General features: G+C 47.1%; 1 protein-coding gene across 1 annotated transcript in view; it reads right to left on the reverse strand.

Moving 5' to 3' along the window:
- Positions 1–2,425: 2,425 nt before the first annotated feature.
- PLXNB1 (plexin B1) overlaps positions 2,426–20,697 on the reverse strand; it is a 33,499-nt gene continuing 15,227 nt past the window's right edge. The window contains exons 20-38 of the mRNA XM_081301110.1: positions 20,282–20,453; positions 19,898–20,140; positions 19,034–19,210; positions 18,808–18,956; positions 18,186–18,286; positions 17,874–18,091; positions 17,571–17,749; positions 17,357–17,423; positions 16,977–17,123; positions 15,965–16,133; positions 15,593–15,696; positions 15,434–15,518; positions 15,045–15,217; positions 14,731–14,891; positions 14,496–14,643; positions 12,528–12,592; positions 12,311–12,386; positions 11,129–11,203; positions 2,426–9,606 (exon numbers count right to left, since the gene is read on the reverse strand). Coding sequence (XP_081157236.1) covers positions 9,502–9,606; positions 11,129–11,203; positions 12,311–12,386; positions 12,528–12,592; positions 14,496–14,643; positions 14,731–14,891; positions 15,045–15,217; positions 15,434–15,518; positions 15,593–15,696; positions 15,965–16,133; positions 16,977–17,123; positions 17,357–17,423; positions 17,571–17,749; positions 17,874–18,091; positions 18,186–18,286; positions 18,808–18,956; positions 19,034–19,210; positions 19,898–20,140; positions 20,282–20,453 — 2,614 coding nt within the window. The 3' untranslated portion in view covers positions 2,426–9,501. The remainder of the gene's footprint in view (positions 9,607–11,128; positions 11,204–12,310; positions 12,387–12,527; positions 12,593–14,495; positions 14,644–14,730; positions 14,892–15,044; positions 15,218–15,433; positions 15,519–15,592; positions 15,697–15,964; positions 16,134–16,976; positions 17,124–17,356; positions 17,424–17,570; positions 17,750–17,873; positions 18,092–18,185; positions 18,287–18,807; positions 18,957–19,033; positions 19,211–19,897; positions 20,141–20,281; positions 20,454–20,697) is intronic.

Genomic DNA, 20,697 nt, shown 5'->3' on the forward strand with positions numbered 1-20,697 from the left:
AAAGCCAAATAACCCAATTTTAAAATGGTCAAAGAAGCTGAGTATGATTGTACATGCCTGTGATCCCAGCTATTCCAGAGGCTAAGGCAGGAGAATCACAAGTTTGAGGCCAGCCTGGGCAATTTAGCAAAACCCTGTCTCAAAATTTTTTAAAGGTGGTGGTGGCTGGGGATATAGCTCACTGAAAGAGTGCTTGCCTAGCATATGAGGCCCTGTGTTCAATTCACAGTACTGAAGGAAAAGGGAAGTGGGAATGATCTGAATAGACAGCTCTCAAAAGACATAAATGGAACTGGGATTGTGGCTCAGTGGCAGAGCGCTTGCCTCACACATGTGAGGCACTGGGTTCGATCCTCAGCACCACATAAAAATAAATGGTATTGTGTCCATCTACAACTAAAAAAAAAAAACAAAAATGGGAAAAAAAGAAGACATGAATGGCCAAGAAGTATCTGAAAACTGCTCAACATCACTGATTATCAGGGAAATGCAGATCAAAACAATGAGCTATCCTCTCACCCTTATTAGAATGGCAATTGCCAAAAATTCAAAAAAAAATAAATAAATGCTAACAAGTATATGGAAGAAGGGGATTCTTATACATTGTTGGTGGGGAGGTAAATTAGTGAAACCATTATGGACAACACTGAAAACAGGACTACCATAAGAACCAGCAATTCTGCTACTGAGCATATATCCAAAGAAGATAGATGCATGATAGATGATGAACAGATAGATAGATAGATAGACATCAGTATACCAAAGGGATACCTGAAAGTCCATGTTTATTGAAACACTATTCACAATACCGAAGATGTGGAATTCAATGAAGACGTCTACTAATGGAAGAATGAATAAGTGCCTAGCATACACAGGCCCTAGGTTCAATCCTGAACACCATACACAATGTACCCACACAAAAAAGCCAAAACAAATAAACTGTGGTGTATATATACACAGTGTGCCGCAGTCTGGCTGGGCACAAATCACGAGCCACTCAAGCAGGAACAAACTTTATTTCCGAACTCCCACAGCATTCCACGCACACTCCCCGGGAACTCTCCCGAACGCCACCCACGCGGCTCCTCCAGGAACACACCACACACTCACTCTCGGAACCCAGGGAGAACTCAAGGGGAACTCCAAAGTAGCAGGCGCCCGAGGCAGCAAGAGCCATCCTATTACCAGACAGTAAAGGTCTAATATACAATTGAATACACAACCTGTTTCAATCCAACATCATCTTAATGGCTCGCCTCTCGACCATATTTCTGGTAAAATGCCAGGGGCCATTTGCTCTCAGCAACAGTGGAATACTTTTCTGACATTAAAAATTAAATTCTGTAATAATTGCAGCAACAAAGATAAAACTGGAGGACATCATGTTAAGTCAGACACCAAAAAACAAGTACCACAAGTTTTCCTCATTTACAGAAGCTAAAACAGTTGATCACATGGAAATAAAGAGTAGAATAAAGGTCACTAGAATCTAAGAAGGGGGGCAGTTAGGGAGAATAGAGAGGATAGATAATGGGCATCAAAATACTGTTAGAAGGAAGAAAGTAGTTCTGAAGTTCTATAGCACATAGGAGAACTATATATATATGTGTGTAAAATATAATATATAATAATATAATAATGCCACTTGGGGTATTCTCGAATATAGAGAATATCCTCCAAGAATAGCTTGTCCTTATGATTTTTAATTTTTAAAATATTATAGCATTCAAGTTTTACTTTATTTTCAATCAAATTAATAGGTTAAGACTAGTAATTTCAATATTTTTTACCACATGGTTAATTTTATTTTCACTGCCTTTTCTTTGCTTTTTATTAAAAATTTTAAAAGTGAGTAAGTAAGTACTAGAAGCTATGAATTAATTTGAAGGCTGGCTTTGATATATTTCCTCTTGTAAAAATTTGATTTTTATCTTAAAATCAAAATCACAGTTGTATTACTAATATCTATAACAACAGGTAATGAATTAAAGTTTAATTTCATGAAAGTCAAGAGTTGTCAACAAGTGACCCATTATAGAATTTTCAAAGTGGGTTCAAATACTTTCATATTTCTAGAAGGGAGAAAGTAGTTCTGATGTTCTGTAGCACATAGGAGAAATATATATATATATAATTAATATATAATAATATAATAATGCCACCTGGGGTATTCTTGAATATAGAGTAACCAATTAATTACATCTTTTAAAATAACTAGAGAAGGGTTTGAAGATTCCCAACACATAGAAATAATAATATTTAATGGAAATGCTAATTACTCAGATTTTATCATTACACATTGTACACATGTATCAAATTATACTATCCCCCATAAGTAAGTGCAAATATTATGTAGATTAAAAATAAATATTTTCAAAGTTTTTTTTTATTATACACTGGATATTGAACAGCATTCAAACAGGAAGTGCAAACTCCAAAAGTATTACCAGATGTATATGAATATACCACAATGAATCCCACTTATGTTTATAATTATAGTGTAATAACTAAAATAACAGAAGGGAGATCAATAGAGCAAATAGATCAGGGAAAGGGAGGTCAGGAGGGAAAAGAAAAGTACTGGAGAACAAGATTGAGTAGATTGTTATGTGAATGTATGAATATGGCATAATGAATTATACTATTATGTATAATTATTATGCACCAATAAAAATAAGAAGTATTACTAGAAATAAAAAGGAAGTTTTAATAATAAAAAAGGATAAAACATTCAAGATACAAAAAATCCTAAACATCTATCCGTGCATGTAATAGTCCTTCAAATGTGGGAACAAAGACTGATAAGAGTTAAAATGAGAAATGGACTATGAGAGGAATGAGAAGGGAGCTGATAGGAAACCAAAAGACTGAAGTACAAGGAGGCAGGGAACAAGAAGCAGAGAAGGAACTGGACTTTGTTGTCTCCTAAAAGGCTCAGAATCCTGGTCCAGTATGAAGATAAAGGCACAGAAGGTTCCAGAAGGTGACCTGGATGAATCCAGGGAAAAGAGTATGGTGAGAGGTTGAACTTGGGCAGCATTGAAGCAGCAGAAACCTGGATTCCATTTGTGGGTCCAGAGATCTAGGTTCTAGTCCCATTTGCTGTGTTCTTGAGCAAGTCATTCCTCTTCCCTTGACTCAAGCTCCCCAGTGAAGGGACACCTTCTCCATCTTCTCCAGCCTACATGCCAGAGCAGGACCTTTCACATATATGGGGGTCATATATGTGAAAGTCAGAGGCAAAGGGCCTTCCTCTATCTCTTGGATTCTAGATCTCTACAGCCTTGAAGAACTCAGGAATCTACCCTGAGCATGGGAGAAAGAGGTGAAAAACCTCTCAGGAGATTGCAGGGATGGGACAGGTGGCAGGGCAGGAACTTGGTGTCTCTGATCCTAGCAGTTGCTGTGCCCTTTGATTTATTATCATAAAAATCTTTCTGCTCACCACACAACAGAAGCCAACCAGTTAAGAGACAAGGCAGAGGTAGAGAAAGAAGTTAATTAAGTGATGAGCTAGCCAATCAAAGCATGACTGGTACATAAGGACCATCTTGCCAGGAAGCTGAATTAACAGTAGTTTATATAGGAGATAAATAATTGTAGCCTTCTCACAGCTGAAGATTTATGGCCAGATTAACACACATTTGATTTGTTTTTGTGTGTGTGTGTGTGTTTTGTTGTTGTTGTTGTTGTTTGTAGTTGTAGAATGAGAGCACTATTTGTTTTTGTTTTTATGCAGTACTAAGGATTGAACCCAGTGGCTTACACGTGCTAGGCAAGTGCTCTGCCACTGAGCAACAGCCCCAGTCCCTACACACATTTGATTTTAATCACCTAGTTACAAAATGTTCTCAGTTCTGCAAATCTCAAAAAACACAAAAAGTCCCAGCATCTCAGGAGGCTGAGACAGGAAGTTCAAAGCCAGCCTCAGCAATTTAGCAAGGCCCTGTCTCAAAATAAAAAGGGCTGACAGTATAGTTCAGTGGTTAAGTGCCCCTGGATTCAATCCCCAGTACCAAAAATAAATAAAAAGTGATTATTTTTGTCAAAGACATTATTTCCTAGCCAAGTCTAGCTGTTATTTCCCAGCAGCTTGGGAGACTGAAGCAGGAGGACCACCAGTTCAAAGCCATCTTAAGCAATTTAGTAAGGCCCTAAGCAACTTAGCAAGACACTGTCTCAAAATAAAATATAAAAAAGGCTTAGTGGGTTCAATCCAGGTACCAAAAAAAACAAACAAAAAAAAACATTATTTCTCAGCTATTCTTGTTACTAACTAGTTTGTTTATGTGAAGTACCTGAGACATTACACAATGAACAGGCTAGAGGGATAGCTGTCCAGAGGGCCTGCTGTCAAATTCATGGCTATGAAAGAAAACATACTCCAACTGATTAAAGATAAGGGTCAGGTGAAATTAAACATGGAGCCAGGCATGCTCAGCTTCAGATCACAAACCCAGCTCAAGGTGAAGAGGCCCTCATGATAGAGGGCTTTCTTATGCAGTACACAGTAGTGGCATTGAGGCCCAACAGGCACACAGGACTTCTAGATCCCAGCTTGCACCCCTCCATGTGCTCATGTTTCCCTCCATCCCAGTAGAGGCCATGGTAAGATATACTTCTGACTGCCCCTCTCCTTTTCCAACAAAGCCTCAAGTGTGTGTTGGTGGGGGGAGGGATGTCACCCAGTGTGACACCTACAGCAGGGGTAAGCCCAGCCCCTGGGATGTGGAGGATTTCTAAAAACTCTGAGAGTCACCAGGGCCCTTCCCCCTGCCATGAGTTTTCAAAGAATGCTTCCTCTAGAAAGGTGGTTATAGACCCAATTTTACAAAAGAACAACCAAAGTCTCAGAAAAAGAGGTAGTTATCTCACAGTGGTCAAGCCCAGGCCAAACCTTGACTTCATGCTCTAACTCCACGGGACTTTCCACCACAGCACCTTTATAACAGAGGTTCTGCCTATCCCCAATGATGTATACATCATGAGTACATGTATGCACAAATACAAACACACAAGTACAATGAGCAGGCTGGCCTGGGTGCAGGTGAGTGAGATTCTCTGCAAGGGGTTTGGAATGCCTTCACAAACTTCAATGGATATGAGGAATGCAGGGGCACCAGCTTCTGCATCTCTGGGTAGGACAGAGAACTGTAGACAGAGAACAGAAAAGATGTCTTCCACAGCCTGCAACTTGTGTCTTCCTTGGGTTACTTCCTGGGTTACACCCAGCATCCCACCCAACCTGGAGAAAAGTATCAGAGCCCTGAAAAGTTGGGGTTTCCAAGGTCCTTCAGGTAGACTATGTAGTCCTTCCCAAGTGACACCAGGGTATGGTGTGTAGAGAAAATCCTGGGAACTGGGAGGCTAAAAAAACAAGTCCTGCTATATCAGGAACTACCACAGCCTTTGATGATAGAAAGCCTACTAGGTGTCTCACAGTAGGTGTACTCAAGTGAGCTGCACCACTGGTCCTTTCTATGACTTGCACCCTGTTCTGCACTCCAGAAGCTGATCCCCATTATCTGCACCAGCAAGGCTCCCCTGTCCTCTGGCTTTCAGGGCCAGATATCCAAGCAAGCTGACAGATGTCTGAGCAGTGCAAGGAGCAGGAGGCCGGGATAATTATCCCCAGCATCCTCCTGCAGGTTTGCAGCAGCTGCCTTCCTTCTCTAAAGGCTGCAGCTACTTGGGGGGGCAGCCCCTCCTCCAGTTACAGCCCCACTGGTCCTGATAACTGTTCTGTCCCTGCCCCCTTGGAGCCCAGGGCTAGTGAAAGCTACACTTCACTGTCCATAATTGGCTTCCCTTATACCTGAAGCTCTATATGTAGTTCCCTGGTTAAACTCTCTTCTGGTTACATCTTTTCTGGTACATGCCATCAGCATCCTGCCAGGAGATGGACAGATCCAGCACCTAAAATACTTCATTAAATCCTGCCAGGTACCAACCTGGATGTAACCCAGGACTCAGGGTGGCTCAAACCACATGCCAGAATCTCTACCCTTCTTCACCAGGTCATAGCAGGGAAGGAGAAACTAGAACCCAGGCCTTCTGTCACTCAGAACAGGGTTCCTGCCATTCAACTCCCTATTTGTCCCACTTAGGAACTCCTAAAGTGATTTGTTTTCCTGACTAGCCACTCAGTGATATAGTATCTCAATTCTGTCCTTGGATGTAGTAATCTGAAACCAAAATTTACATTAGAGACCAGCCCCAGAGCTACAGACTCCCACTGTAATTTTCTAAACAGCTCAAGATAAAGAAACTTTTCTTATCTGCTTCATATTCTACACTATGGCCAGAAGATGGCAGTATATTACCATGCCCACTTTAATACTTCACTTGGGACCCAGATACTAGCTGGGACTGGACTGGGCAATGAGCACATTCCTGCACCAGAAAATTCTTCATGAGGCTTAGCCCACAGCTCACCTGTTTAAGGTACACACATCAGTAAGATAATCCAAGCACTTAAGGTAGAGAATCCCAAAGGAAAAAATTCCCTTTCAAACATCATGACAATATTCTTGTCTTCTATTTTTAATAATTTGGATTTGGATAAACTATCATCCTTTATTAGGACAGAACACTTTTAAAGAGACCCATGAACCACTGCCAATCAGCTGATCTCAGTGATGTAGGAGATGTGTTTTTTCTTCAATGTGTTATACTTTAGGAGCCTGGAAGATGAAATAAAAACATCAGTAGGTGTTGGGGTCCAGCAGAGAAACCTGGGCAACCAGGCTCACCCTGTGGCCCCCAACACAGCCAAAACCACCTGCTGGCATTGGCTAGTAGGAGTCAGGGTGCTTCTGTCCATTCCCAAGACTCCAAGTTCTTTCAAAAGATTACAAAATGTATCCGCACAAATTCAGCTGTTACATCGACTAGCAAATGATTCTTTCCATATCAAAAAATAAACACAGGGGCTGGGGCTCAGCAGTAGAGCACTTGCCTGGCATGGGTGAGGCACTGGGTTCAATTCTCAGCACCGCATATAAATAAATAAAATAAAGGTCTGTCAACAATTAAAATAATATTTTTTAAAAAAATAATAAAGTAAATAAATAAATACAAACCTCCTAGATCGTATAACCATTTGGACAATGACTCCAATATTTAAATTAGTGAAAGCTATTTTAATAAAGCAATTTGCTCCATAAATTCCCTAAGGAGTCCCAGGTAATACTGAGAAACAAAGGTGCTTTGTATGCTAACAGACTTATAGAAAACAGTAATGAGAGCATACCTTTGAAATCTTGGTAAGAAAAAGACTGATTAAACTGAATTACAAACATTCTACATTGAAATTGTGAACTGGACCCAAATGAGCAAAGCTTGTCAGTGATGGCATCTCCTTTGTGAGCCATGGTGTTTATGTGAAGACTTGAAGGGATTCCTATCTTATTGTGGTAGGAATTTTTTTTCTTTATATTTCTTCTATTACAACAAAGTTCCGGGCCAGGGATGTACCTCAGTGATAGAGTGCTTGCCTAGTACCCATGAGGTCCTGGATTCCATTCCCAGCACCACAAAACAAATATTTTGTGAAGGTGAGTCACAAAATTGAGTAACTCAAAACAAGTTCACTACTCACCCCTCCTATGTACATGTGTCCAGGTATGCAAGTACTTGGCCTTCTTTTCCTGGGAGCCCTCACCTTCAGTTAAAGGCCTCTAAAACTTGCAGAGGCCTGAGTATGGAATAGAGGCTTGGCTTTGTGGTCTTTGTGGTATTAACCAAGACTGCCTCCCTTTACATGCCTGCTTAAAGTCCACCCCAAACTGCATTCTCCATCTGCCCTGCTTCTAGAGACTGTCAGCTCCATAGTTTGCCAAAGCAACTACTGGGGGAACATCAGATCCATTCTGAGTGACTATAAAAACCTGGCTATGGCACCCATTTGAAGAACTAAAGCTCACATACTCCCAAATGACGATACCTGACCACTAATAACCTGTCCAACTGTGGTCTGACCCACATCGAGCAGAAAGAGAGAAGGAGGGACATTAGAGCTAACAGAATGGCAGCTATGACTACCTCTGGCATGGACAAGACCAATGTGAGTCCTGCTGCATTAAAGAATTTTACAGATGGTTTTGGGTACCAAAGGGAGGCAGGGAAAGGACTCCTAGAATTATAGCAGCCTGTCCCTTCAAACCCTCAAAGAAGACCCCAAGGGGAGGCTGGGGGTCACAGGGTTACAAGGAGTAGGCAGAAAACCAAAGGAGTGTACTTTTTGAGGACCTTAAGAGATGAAGGGCCCCCATTTCACCATTGTTCAGTGAGGGACTGGTCTCCTGAGGGAAGTCTCTGTCACAAAACCATCAACCCCAGCCTACTAACCCAGCTAGCAATGTAAGACCCCACTAGGACTGTCTCAAAGATCACCTCCAGCTATGTATCAGGTAAAACCACCCAAGCTGGCCTTCATGCAGGTAGGCAGTTGGGTTGGTCCCTTGCTCTAAGGGTGCCTTGACTTGGAAACCAAAGGTCTAGAAATGGAGCCATAGAAAAGGGCCCTCAAGACCTATGCTGCCTAGAGTCACCTGTAATAATGCCACCCTTTCCCAATTCCTTTCAAAATAAATGAAACATGAGTACAGAAGTTATAAAACTTAAGTTGAAGAGATGGTGGACCCCTCCAACTTGGGTCACAGGCCTTCCCCAACTGGTCCTGAATGAAGTTCTCCCTTTCCAAAAGCTTTGGTCCCAGGAGCCAAGGACAGCCAGACCTGCAACGGGCCTTTAGTAGGGGCCTTGAGACCCCTCCAAAGTACAAAGTTCACCCCCCAACACACTTACCCTGTGCTTGCCAAGCATAGCTACCACCCTCATATGATGGGAGGGGCTGGGTGAGCCCACACATCACAGTCTACTTACTCAGTGTGTTATCCTTTAATGAAAAGCTGAGTCAGTGGGCCACCCTTCTCCCCAAGACCCCCTCAGCAGATACCCCTCAGTACTGGCTGCCTGGAAGATAGGATGGCCCTGAGGCAGCCAGCCTTGCTGAGGGGTCAGTTTGCAATGACCTAGGAAAGGCTTTATCTAAGAGACCTTGGATGTGGCAGCAGCAACAAGGACAGAGGAAACTAAACCAAGGTCAGGAATGATGGAGGACAGAAAATCTCTGAATCCTGTTGGGATAAAGGCCAGTGCTCAGGAATAGTACAGTCTCCCCAGGGTCCTGGAGGCCCTTCCAAACACTCTGGAAACCCTAAATCCCATATCCAGGCAGGCTGATGTCACACAAGAAGTAGTACACAGGGCCACTGAGCTCAGAGAGCAAGCCAGGCACCACCTCATGAGCTTCAAGGTCCCACGCCTACAAGGTGAGTCTAGCAGGGCTAAGGCCAGAGCCACCAGGAGACTAGGAACCACCTTCCACTAAACCTGCTTGTCAGTCACTATAGACATCTAAGAAGGTGGTCTTCTCCTTAAGGTTCCAGGAGTGTCCAGGCAGAACTGAGGCAACAGCAGGCCAGGACACCCTGGTCCCTATAGATCCGTGACCTTGTTTTCCACAGCAGCTGCAATCTGCTGGAGACGATAGCCCAATTGCATCTTCTGAGCTGTGCCATCCTCCTCCAGGGCAGTGATGATCTGAAACGCAGACACCAACACCATTAGGGGAGATCTTTGGCCCACACATTCACTGCAGACATCAACAGGCCTCCAGAGAAGAACAACTGGCAGTAAGAACCTGAGAAATCCAGCAAAATGCCTCACTTCCTGTATGACCTCAGAATCTCACTGGAGAGAGATAATAAAGTCACCATGGAGTTTTAGGGATTAATGAGGTAGGGAATGATATATTTTACTCAGTTACCTAGCACTTATGGTAAAAAAAATATATATATATATACCTCACCGAGTAAAATTGTTGAATGGAGACCAACCCCCAACTGGTTTCTCACCACAAGCCCCTCAGAAACCCTGCTGCAGCCATCCCAGCTCACCTGCCCTCTAGCCAATAGCAAATCCTGAATCCCTGTGTGTCAGATGCCAAGCAGAGATCAGGGACCAGGGACCCCATTATGGCCAGAAAGATGTTGTATGAGAGACAAGTAATGAGCAACTATAAACAGGGGGCTGCCTCAAAGGTAACAAGGAAGCCAGGCACATGCCTGTAATCCCAGCAGCTCAGGAGACTGAAGCAAGAGGATCACAAGTTCCAAGCCAGCCTCAGCAATTTAGTGAAGATGTAAGCAAACTAGTGAGACCCTGTCTCAAAATAAAAGATAAAAAGAAAGGGAACAGGAGAGCAGCAGAGTTGGGGGAGAGGAACGGTCTCCCACTCTGTCTCCATACAGGAGCACAACTATATCATACCCCCACCTGCCCAATGCCTTAGCCCCCATGCTAAGCAAGGCTGCAGAGCCTGGACTCCACATTTGTGGATCCACTCATTGTCAAATGACTGCTGTCCCACCAGGCTATGGGCCACAAGGAAGGTTCAACACTGAACAGCAACAGCCGTATCACTAGTGCCACCCAGACATGTGAGTGAATGATTCCATTAAGCAATGTAGGTTGACTGATGAACACTTAATGTAACAGGCCCAGCCCAGGGGTCACCCAGAAAACCCCCTTACTGACTCTGTTGTACCCTAAGTCATCCTCATTCTGTGCCTGAACCCTTCTCTCTCATGGTTCATGCAGCCCAGTCAGGTCTGAACCCACAGAGGTGCCCATGCCCCGAATGCTGCCTACTTCAGAATCTGATAAGGGTTGAATAAAAGCATAGCCCAGGTAGAGATGGCAGTTATATGGTCCAAGAGCACATCCTATATACCATTTCCAGGCCCTGATAGATTCCCCAGCCCCACTCAACCACTATCACCATGCCTGGGAGCCCTGCTAAGGAACTGGGATGGGGTGTTGGGAAGAGCAGAGCCAACTTCTTAGAGCCAAGAAGAGCTATTCTTTTAACCAAGAAGCATGCCTACAGGACACTTTCCAAACCATTAAAGGACCCAGTCCCTACCCTATTCTGTGCTGAAGGAGCCCCCAAAGACTCCCACCCACCCTGAGTCACAGAGTCACACCTCTTCACATCTATCCCCTCAGCCTCCCAGAGGGTACCTTGAGGTCAGCTTCCCAGTCAGGGCCCAGGGCTGCCCACCTGGTCATAGTATTTGTTGATATACTTGTAGAGTTCATGCAGGGCCACTCGTGCCCCGAGGTCACCAGAGTAGTTCTAGAAGGAAGGCAGATAAGAAGTGAGAGAGATGAGGGGTCTGGCCAGCCATGCGAGCAGGCCCAGGACTCGAGGTGAGGGTGAGAAGAAAGAAGGAAGCCTAAGAGGTAGAGCAAGGGACAGGCCCTATAGTGGGAAGTAGAACCCCACCACAGACTAGGGACTTCATGCTAGGCATGCCTAGCCTGAGGACAGGAGTCTTCTTGGTAGGAAGAGCCTCCATTCTGCAGTTTCCTCAAAGACCTACCCCTCTCTCTGTCAAGAATGTCACTTGGAACCCCCACCTTCCCAGGGGACATGTAACAGGCCCAGCCCAGGGGTCCTCCAGAAAACCCCCTTACTGATTCTTTTGTACCTTTAGTCATCCTCATTCTGTGCCTGAACCCTCCTCTCTCATGGTTCATGCAGCCCAGTCAGGTCTGAACCCACAGAGATGCCCATGCCTCTTGGTTCTACAGGGCCAAGTAGAACTAAACTCACTTGCAGGCTGTCAACCCAGTGTAATTCTGCGCTGATCTCACTCAAGGATTTCCTAAAGTCTTTCCATAGAGACACTTGAGTGTCAACCTCCTAACTGGGACACTGGTGTTGATATCACCTAACTTGTGGGAGCACTAATGGGGATCAAATAAAATAAAGCCAATACCACAAAAGTACAGCTGCTGTTAGTACTGTGCTTGTGATCAACATCATCATTTCAGAAACACCTTTCTGAAACTGTTTGAGGAGTAGGTAGGGGCATGACTATACCATAAAGGCTAGCAGAACAGTGGGAAGATGTGGGCAGGCAAATGCTAGCAGGCCTAGAGTTGATCCCAAGCATTCCATAGACCCCAACAGGCATCCAAGCACCTGACTGAATCAGATTAGGTGGCAGCTTCAGAATAAGACCCCTGCTTACTCCGTGATGAGATGCTAGGAGTGCTGATATCTTGCATTAGCAATTGGATCATTCTACATTTATACTGGTGGTGTGTATCATGTCCCAACCAACTTACAGGGCTGTTAAGGTCCCAAGGGCTTCCCTGCCAAGGAGCAGTATGAGGAGGGCAGGATTGTCATGGTAGGAGGCTTGTACCCAACCCAAAAAGCAGAGGCAGGCCTTACCCGGGACAGCTCAGCCAGGACAGAGTTCATCTCTTGATCACTGGCTGGGACATTCTGTTTGATGTCTGCATAGTACCTGCCAAAAAGCCGGGTACAACAGCTGCTTGGTAAATAAGCCCACTCCTCCCAGTCCCCACCAGGACCCACCCCCAAGACCTCAGCTGTATGCATGCCCATCCACCAACACCCTCTCCAGACTCACTCCCTTCCCCAGTACCTTTCCACCATCCCTTTGTAACGGGGAATATCACGAGCATATAGAAGTTTGTTGATGGGGGAGTCCTAGCACCGCCAGCAGGAGGGTAGTGAAGAAAGAAAGAAGGATGACAGCCTCTGTTAGGGTGATTGACTCCCTAGTGTTTCTCAGCAGTGCTTCAGTTTTAAAACTAAAAGTCCCACATGCTGGGAACCCCTCAGTCCCCAGCAAACCAGGATGATTTGTAACCCTAGCCCACTTTCTTCTGCAGGATCCTCCTCTACTCCCTCTCTGCTTCAACATTCATTCTCTGAGATCCTCAGCTAAGGATCCTCTGTTATTCTGAGATTATGCCTCCATCTGGAGCCAGAATGCAGAGTAAGTCCTCATGTAATTATGTTAAAAATCAGCAAATTGTGACCCAAAATATGTAAATTGCCCCAGACCATCTCACTCCCCAGTGACTGAGCTAAAATTTGAAGCAGGTCTCTCAAGTCAAAGACCATAATTTTCACACACTCAGATACAGCCTATACCACCAAACTGGGTTCAAGTCCCAGCAGCCATGACCTCTGGGCCACATACTTCTGCTCTCAGGACTTCTGGTTCATGCTAAAGCTGCCAGGAAGAGGAGAAAGATCTTTGGGTGGCACTGCCCTATTAGAACAGGTCCAGGTTCTACCTCAGCCTGAGTCGGGATGTATGCTATCTCCTCAACTCTCCACATTTGGCATTCCTGGCTTAGACTATTCCCCTAAGCTATCCAGGAACTATTTGCTGTTCTGTAGGAAAGAGGAGGCAGATAGAAGACCTGGCCAAAAAAAAAAAAAAACATCACCACACAGGATCCACCCCTAGAGGTGACCCATGAGTCCTGGTATGGCTTTGTGATTTTCAGCTCATCATAGGCAGAATAATGAGAACACGTGGAACAAAAAATGGCTACAAAAGACAGCACTACAAAGTGGAACTTTCTATTTTGCTTCTTCACTAACTCTTACAGGTATGTCTCTTAAGAGATCAGAGACCAACCATAGCCCAGAGGTCTGAGCTAAGCAAAACTTCATTCATGGAACTGCAAAGCCATAAAGGCCCTGCCTAATGGGTGTCTGAGCAACACGTAAGGACCCCATATATGATGGGACTCAGGCTTTGACTACATACTCCCAACCTTGGTACTACCAGAGACCACTTGTCTATGCTTCCCAGATGCCCTTGTCAGCACAACCCTCAAACCTAACTCTCTCCTGGACCTTCCTCCCCTCTAAACCACTAGCAGACAGACATCTCCACCACCTTAAAGAACCAACTCCACCAGGCAGCCCAGAGTTGCACTCAGATTGGAGAATCCATGTCTCCACTGGAAATCACGTGGTAGCCCCACAAATACCAAAGGCTTACCTCTAAATCTGAACTCACCATAGCCAGAGGCACAGGGATCATGCGTATTTGTCCTTCTTCTATATCCCCCACATCCAATCTACAGTTTATCTCTGCCCTGCACCTTGTTGCTGGCTTGAATCTGGCCACTGCTTGTCCAAAGAACAGCATAGCTTCCTCTGGACCCCCACTGCGTAGCTGCCATGATGCTCTGCCAAATTCTCATAAGAACTGATCATACCACACCCCCATTCCTAGGTCTTCTGTGGCTCCCCATTGCCCCCATGGGGAGACCTCACCAAGTGGCCCTGGACTACTCCCAAAGCCTGCCAGGTTGCAACTGCTATCTACATCTTAATCTTGTAATCTGGCACATAGTGCCCCCTACTCTTGCTCATCCCTTAAGATTAATCAATTGCCACCTTCCAGAAAGCTCTTGAAACAAAGCCTGGCTAGGGAATGTCTTAGGTCAGTGGCCTCCCCTAACCCTCTTCCTTGAAACTTTCAGGAGAACCTGAAAGCTGTGTGCACATACAGCACTGCTCACCCCCAGCCCATGCCACCCATGCCCCCATCCCCTTCCTGTTGTATCCAGCCCAGCCTGCTCACCCGGCCCAGCTTGTGGTCAGCCAGGGTGCAGGCATCCATGAAAGTCTGTGCAATGACAAGGAGCACTGCATCCATGTTATCAGACGTCTGCACATCAAACACAAACTGTGGGTTTTTGATTATATTGATCCAGAACCTCAGTGGCAGGCTGTGAGTGGGGAAAACATGGCTGATGATCATGTTGCAGGGGTGAAGGGGGGACCTCATACATTCTCTAAGCCCTGCCCCTGCCCACCTGTTGGTCTTCCAGATATGGATAGTGTCTTGGTCAGAGATGCCATGCTGCTGGGCCTGCTCATCCAGCAGGTCAAAGAAGTACTTCACAGCTAGAGGCACAGGGCGGCTGGTACTAAGAATTACCTGGAACAGGTCATCCACAAACTTCTGTAGGGTGCCCTATAGTAAAAGGGGAAAGCAGACAGGTATGATCAGCAATAGGATTTTCAGCACCAGCCCAAATCCCATCAGTAGCCACTTTCCCTCACAGTCCAGACCCCACTGCTTGTCTTATCCCTGGGTCCCAACCCTGACCAGTCCATCCAGCCCCACCTTCATGGATAACAGGCGAGTCAGGTAGATCTCAGGGATGGCCTTAGCTCGCTCACGCTCTCCGCCCCGAAGGCTGCCCCTCCGTGGCCTGGGTGGCTCCGGTTCCTCACTCGGTTTCACCAGGTGCCAGGGTCGGATGCCCCCCTCATCTACATCCTCCAGCATTGGAGTTCCTGTGCCAAGACCCCATAGTTTGTCGCCCCACATCAGGTGCCACCTCCTGGGCCTCCAGGGTCCTGCCAACCTTCCCAGGAGTGGAGATACCTGATTGAGGCTTCTTGGGTAGAAGGAAAATAGGCACAAGCCCACCCTGAGGTCCAAAGAACTGTCCCCCATTACCCAGGACTGGGCAAAGCAAGTGTAGAAGACTTGGAGGGTTAGGTACTCACGTTCTCCAGGGACATAATCCTGGTTTTCCCTGAGTACATGTTTGGTGAGGCAGGGAACAAGGGCCACAGTTGCTCCATCTGGGACCTGATGACCACAGCTGGTGACCCCTCTACCACTTCCACCCCATCATACCCCTCCTCCAACTCCCACCCTCCTACCTTATAATGCTGCAAAGTGTTCAGGCGCCTCCACATACCCTGAACCTCAGAAGTGACATCCTCATCAGAAAGGATGAGGTGTCCAGCCACCCCAGATCGCCATTCTATAAGAATAAAATAGGACTTGGTCCAGGGCTTCTTAGAATCCCCTTGTCATAATGGAACCCATCTTATCCTCCTAAAGGACAACATCCCTTTATCAGGGGCAACCCCTCCCCAAATTCTCTAAAAACCAGCAAGGGCCTAACCACAGGAGAGACTGTCTAATATCACCCACTCTGAGTGATAAGATATCCCCGTAAGGCTGGTCCTAGGCCATCCCAGGCCCAGCACTATCATAGGTCCCCAGGCCATGCCCCTCTCCACACTTACCAACATCTAGGGTACGAGGTGCTGGCCTTTGGGCAAGAGGTACTCCTTTATAAAGCTGGTCCAGCATCTTCTCCTTGGCTTGGGAGATGGTGTCACAGTCCAGGACCTTCACAGGCACACCCTGGGCCTCTCCTGCCCCAGTCCCCACAGCCAACAGTGCATTCAAGGTCTAAGCAGGACACATGGGAACCATCAGTATTGTGTGACATTTCAAATGACCAAGACCCAAGGCTAAAGGCAGCGACAAACATGAGAAAGCCACAGCCTCTGACTCCCAAGTACCAAGCAACGCTAAATTCTTGTCTCATCACCTGCCTCCCCCAGGAACAGCAGCTTCCTACATTCACTGACCCCAGCACATAGACAGTGTGCTTGTAAACATCTATGGGGTAAATGGCAGAATACCTAAGTGACACAAACCCTTCTTCACTCAGGTTCCCAGGTGCTTGGCTGAGCTGGTCAGGCTGAAGTGCCTGAGGAAAACCTGCATAAGCCAAGATTCCCTGCCCTATCTGACAGAGAAGCAAGTTTAATGGAGTCTGCATGGCACTTCCTCAAAGGAACCCTCATGTGAAACTAAAGGAAAGCAAATCCAGAGGAAAAACATGCAGATCAGCCAGCCTTCTGACTTGGTAGACAAGGCCACATCCCTGACAGGGTGGTCAGAAAGATATTCAGGCCCAATCACAACACAGGTTGATGTTCCAGGACAGGGCAGACTCCTCTCAGACCCTGGACCTTCTGAAGTGCTCTCAAGGTCTGGCTCTCAATCCTCTATTCTCCTAAGATTGTCTAAAGGCCTCTCTTAGGCTGGGAGTACATCTGAGTGACAGAATGCTTATCTAACATATCTGAAGCTCTAGGTTTGATCCAGCATCAAAAATAAATAAGCAAAGACCCCCTTCAGCCTGTAGCCAGAGATCAGCCTGGCTCTACATCTAGATACAGACACTAGAAGCTAGTACCTCAACTGAGCACTGATATTGCAGACCACACACATGCACACCCTCACCAGGGGACGGTACTCCACATCTTCTCTGAGTAGGCGGTTGTCGTTCAGAGTGTATTTGGCTTTGCCAGTCACGCTATCCACTGGCCCCTTGTCCACTTGATGCTTAATCCCTCGAAAGAGCATGTACAGAGGCTCCCCTACTGAATCCTAGGAAAGTATAGGCAGTTAGGGCCCCAGGCCGGCAGCAGAGGTCTATGAGACAGTGTGCACACTGGGGAAAGGGACAGGATGCAAGCTGAAGGTTACTGAGGACATGCTAGGCAGGGTCTCTGCTTTGGCACACGTATGCAAGCTAAGTTGCATTGGAGGACATAGGGCTTGTGTTTTAAAGGTCTCAACCCCCTCTGAATAGAAGCTCTCTCAGTTTCTGCCTCCCTCACCCTCACGAAGGTATAAAGACAGATGGACATCCAGTTGGTGAGCAGCTTTTCCACCACAGTCTCTGTCCTGGGAGGAGAAAAAATGGGAAAGCCAGAATTAGCAAGTACAATTCAGGGTTCTCTATTCTATAGATCCCAGACCGGACCCAAAGCCCTGCCTCAGCTCCTGCCTCCAACTGTCCACTACCCACCCAGTCACAACAGCCTTACAGACCTGCGCAGCATCAGCTTGGGGTTCTTGGCCACATACTGGGCTACCAGGTCACTGAGCAAGGTGCGAAGGATGTCAGTAAAGTACTCAAGCTTCCCATGCAGGGCCACAGTGAGTAGAGATGCAACGTAGGCACGGTCCCGAGCAGAGAAGGTTCGCTGACTCTCCAGTGTGTAGATGAACTGGGCCAGAGAGAAGATATGTGGGGGAGGGGATCAGAAATGGTGGAATGGAGAAGGGCCGGGCCAGGAGTCTAGTTAGGGATAAGATGGGATAGGAAGGGTCCAGCTGAGGGTGGGAAAGCACCTTGGTAAGAAAAAGCTTGCTGTTGAGCAAGTTGGAGAGCTGCCCCAGGCCCTGTTCCACAGTGGGTCGCCTGCTCTCAGGCACACCGAGATCCCGGTGCAAAGGTGACTCCCGGTGCCCAGGGAAGAAGACCCTCTCGGCATACACCTTATAGTCGAGGAAGGGGATGCCACTTCCCAGAAGGTCACTTGTGAGATCAGTCATCTCTGTCATGAGGTCTGTTGAGCAGAAACCAAGTTGGGTGCCAATCCTGTGTAACAGGAGTGGACTTGGGCAGAACCCTAGAGGCAGGAGCCAGCTCTAGGGCCTCACCTGTGAACTCCTTCTTGCAGCGGTCCCGTACACTGCTCTCCAGATTCTCCAACTGGATCTGAACCTTCTTATAGTCCCTCAGGGCCTGCTTGCTCTTCCTCCTGCTTAGCACCAAGATCAGGAAGGGACAGCCAAGAGGCCAAAGCCCTTGCTGGGTTCCACTTAGTCAGGCCTGCTTGACCCAGCCCTAGGCACACCCTGACCCTGTCCAGCACAGTCTAACCCAGGGATGACGAGGCATGGCCCAGAATAATTTAGCCTGCCCTATCCCAGCAAGCCACACCCACCGGTACCCTATCAGTGCAGTTGAGCCTAGGGATCAGCAAACTACAACAGCACCAAATTTGGTTTGTGACCTATTTTTACAAATACAGGTTTATTAGAACACAGCCACACTTATGTGTTTACAGACTGCCCCTGGCAGCTCTTAGGCCCAATTACAGGGTTGGGTAGTTGATTGCAACAGACACATCCATCCTACAGAGACATCCATCCCACAAAGTCTAAAACATTTACTCTGGTCCTTTGCTGAGCCCTGGTCAAACCTGCCCCTTCCCCATCCTGCCTCATGTCACTTACTGCCCCAGACCAGCCCAGCCCAGCCATACCTGGCTACACCCACCTGTACATGAGGACTATGATGATGACACCCAGAGCCAGAAGAGAGGCTCCCACCCCCAAGCCCACCTGGGCTGCCACAGGAAAAGCCACAGGGCTCTCGCCATCATACTGCACATGACCAAGGGAGAAGTGCAAGTTTCCCATCTGCACCTGTGTGGGGAGTCACCTGTGAGGAAGGGTTCAGCACATTCCCAATGCCCAGCCCTGCCTGGGACCTGCCCACTGACTGTGAACTCAGGCAAAGCATCAGGTGCCTCCCGGAGGGCATGGTGCCGTGGCAGTGGCTGCTCCACAGGGGGCTCACAGTACAGATGGTGCCGGGTCAGTGTCTTCACCACACAGGGGCCATCTCCTATCATGGCCACCACCTCCTCCTTGGATATTGCCAGGTCCAGATTCTCCCCCTGGAACATGAGGTCACTGATCTGTCACTTAGAACACTTCCCAGAGAAAGCTGGTCGCCATTCAGATCCTATCCCCCCACACATGGGAACAATGGTTCTGAGAACCACCTGAGACACAGGGCTAACAGTCCCTTAGCACTACTCCCTCTGTAGATAGGGCTGACAGTCATGGAGATATCCTTCAGGCTGCTCCTCATGACCCTTTTCTGCCCCTCCCTACTTTTTCTATAGAGCTAAAAATGTGGAGAACCTAAAACTGCCTACAGAGTGCTGACCAATTAACTAACAAAGCCAGAGCCCCATTGTCTGAAGACCCCACAGGTGGGTGATGGATTACCTACCTGTGGCCTAAATACCCACCTACTGCCCACCATGCATGTCAGAACATGTGCCTAGTGTTGTCTCTGTAAGCCAGGCTGCCACATAGGGATCAGCCCAGTTACCTGTTAAGTAGCACACCACCCAGCTACTGTGTGTGCCAAGTCATTTACTGATTGTCATGAAGACACCCACCATGAAATGTTAGAACCCAGGCCAGTAGTCAAACCCCTGCCAAAAGCTAGGGTTCCCCTACTCCATAAACCTCTTAGCCCTTGCTCTACTGTCCTGACCTATCTACCATTAGTGCAGTGCTGTCCTACAAAGGGAGGGTCTTTGGGCCCTGCCAAGCTCAAGAAGGAACAGTACCTCCACAGAGAACACACTTCCAGGTTTGTGACGGAATGGCATGGTGGGGTCCTCAGGGTTGAGGGGCTGCAGAGTGGGATCAGCCTCATAGGAGAAGGGTATGGGGCTCAGTGTTGCAAAGTCAAAGACCAGGTTGTCAAGGACAAATTCCACCTGGACCCAGGGGTCCTCAGGTAGGCCTGGGAGGGCAGGTGTACGGCACATAATGAGATGGGAGGAGTTCACATAACATGGCTCTTCAAACTGGCAGAAAAAGACAAGAGAGGGTCAACTGAGGGGCCATGTAGGAAGAGGGCAGAGCTGGTACCAGCCATCTGTGGTTGTGGGGAAAAGGGACAGCAGCAGCCAGCCCAGTGGAGGCAGGGAGGTCCAAGGGTTTCCTACGTGATGACTGCCACAGGAGGCTCCAGGGGAACACGCTGTCTCCAGGACCGCACGGCGCCTCCGCCCATTCCCCTGGCTAGGCTGCAGCACTCCTAGGGCCACTGTCACGCGGATTCTTGGTGTCTGCACCACATCCAGATTCTGGCCACGAACCCATATCTCACGTCCTCCACTGAAATAGAGCCCATGAGCCACTCATGACTTACATGAATCAGGGTTTTCTGTTTTATTTTGTTACCAAGGATTGAACCCAGGGATGCTTCACCAATGGCCTATATCCCCTGCCCTTTTTATTTTTTATTTTGAGACAGAGTCTCACTAAGTTGCTTAGAGCCTCGCTAAGTTACTGAGGCTAGCTTTGAACTCAGCCTCCCTAGCTGCTGGTATTACAGGCATGCACCACTGCCTGGCTATGA

Source organism: Spermophilus citellus (assembly GCF_964194105.1).
Source record: "Spermophilus citellus genome assembly, chromosome: 7".
In the NCBI taxonomy this organism is placed as follows: domain Eukaryota; kingdom Metazoa; phylum Chordata; class Mammalia; order Rodentia; family Sciuridae; genus Spermophilus; species Spermophilus citellus.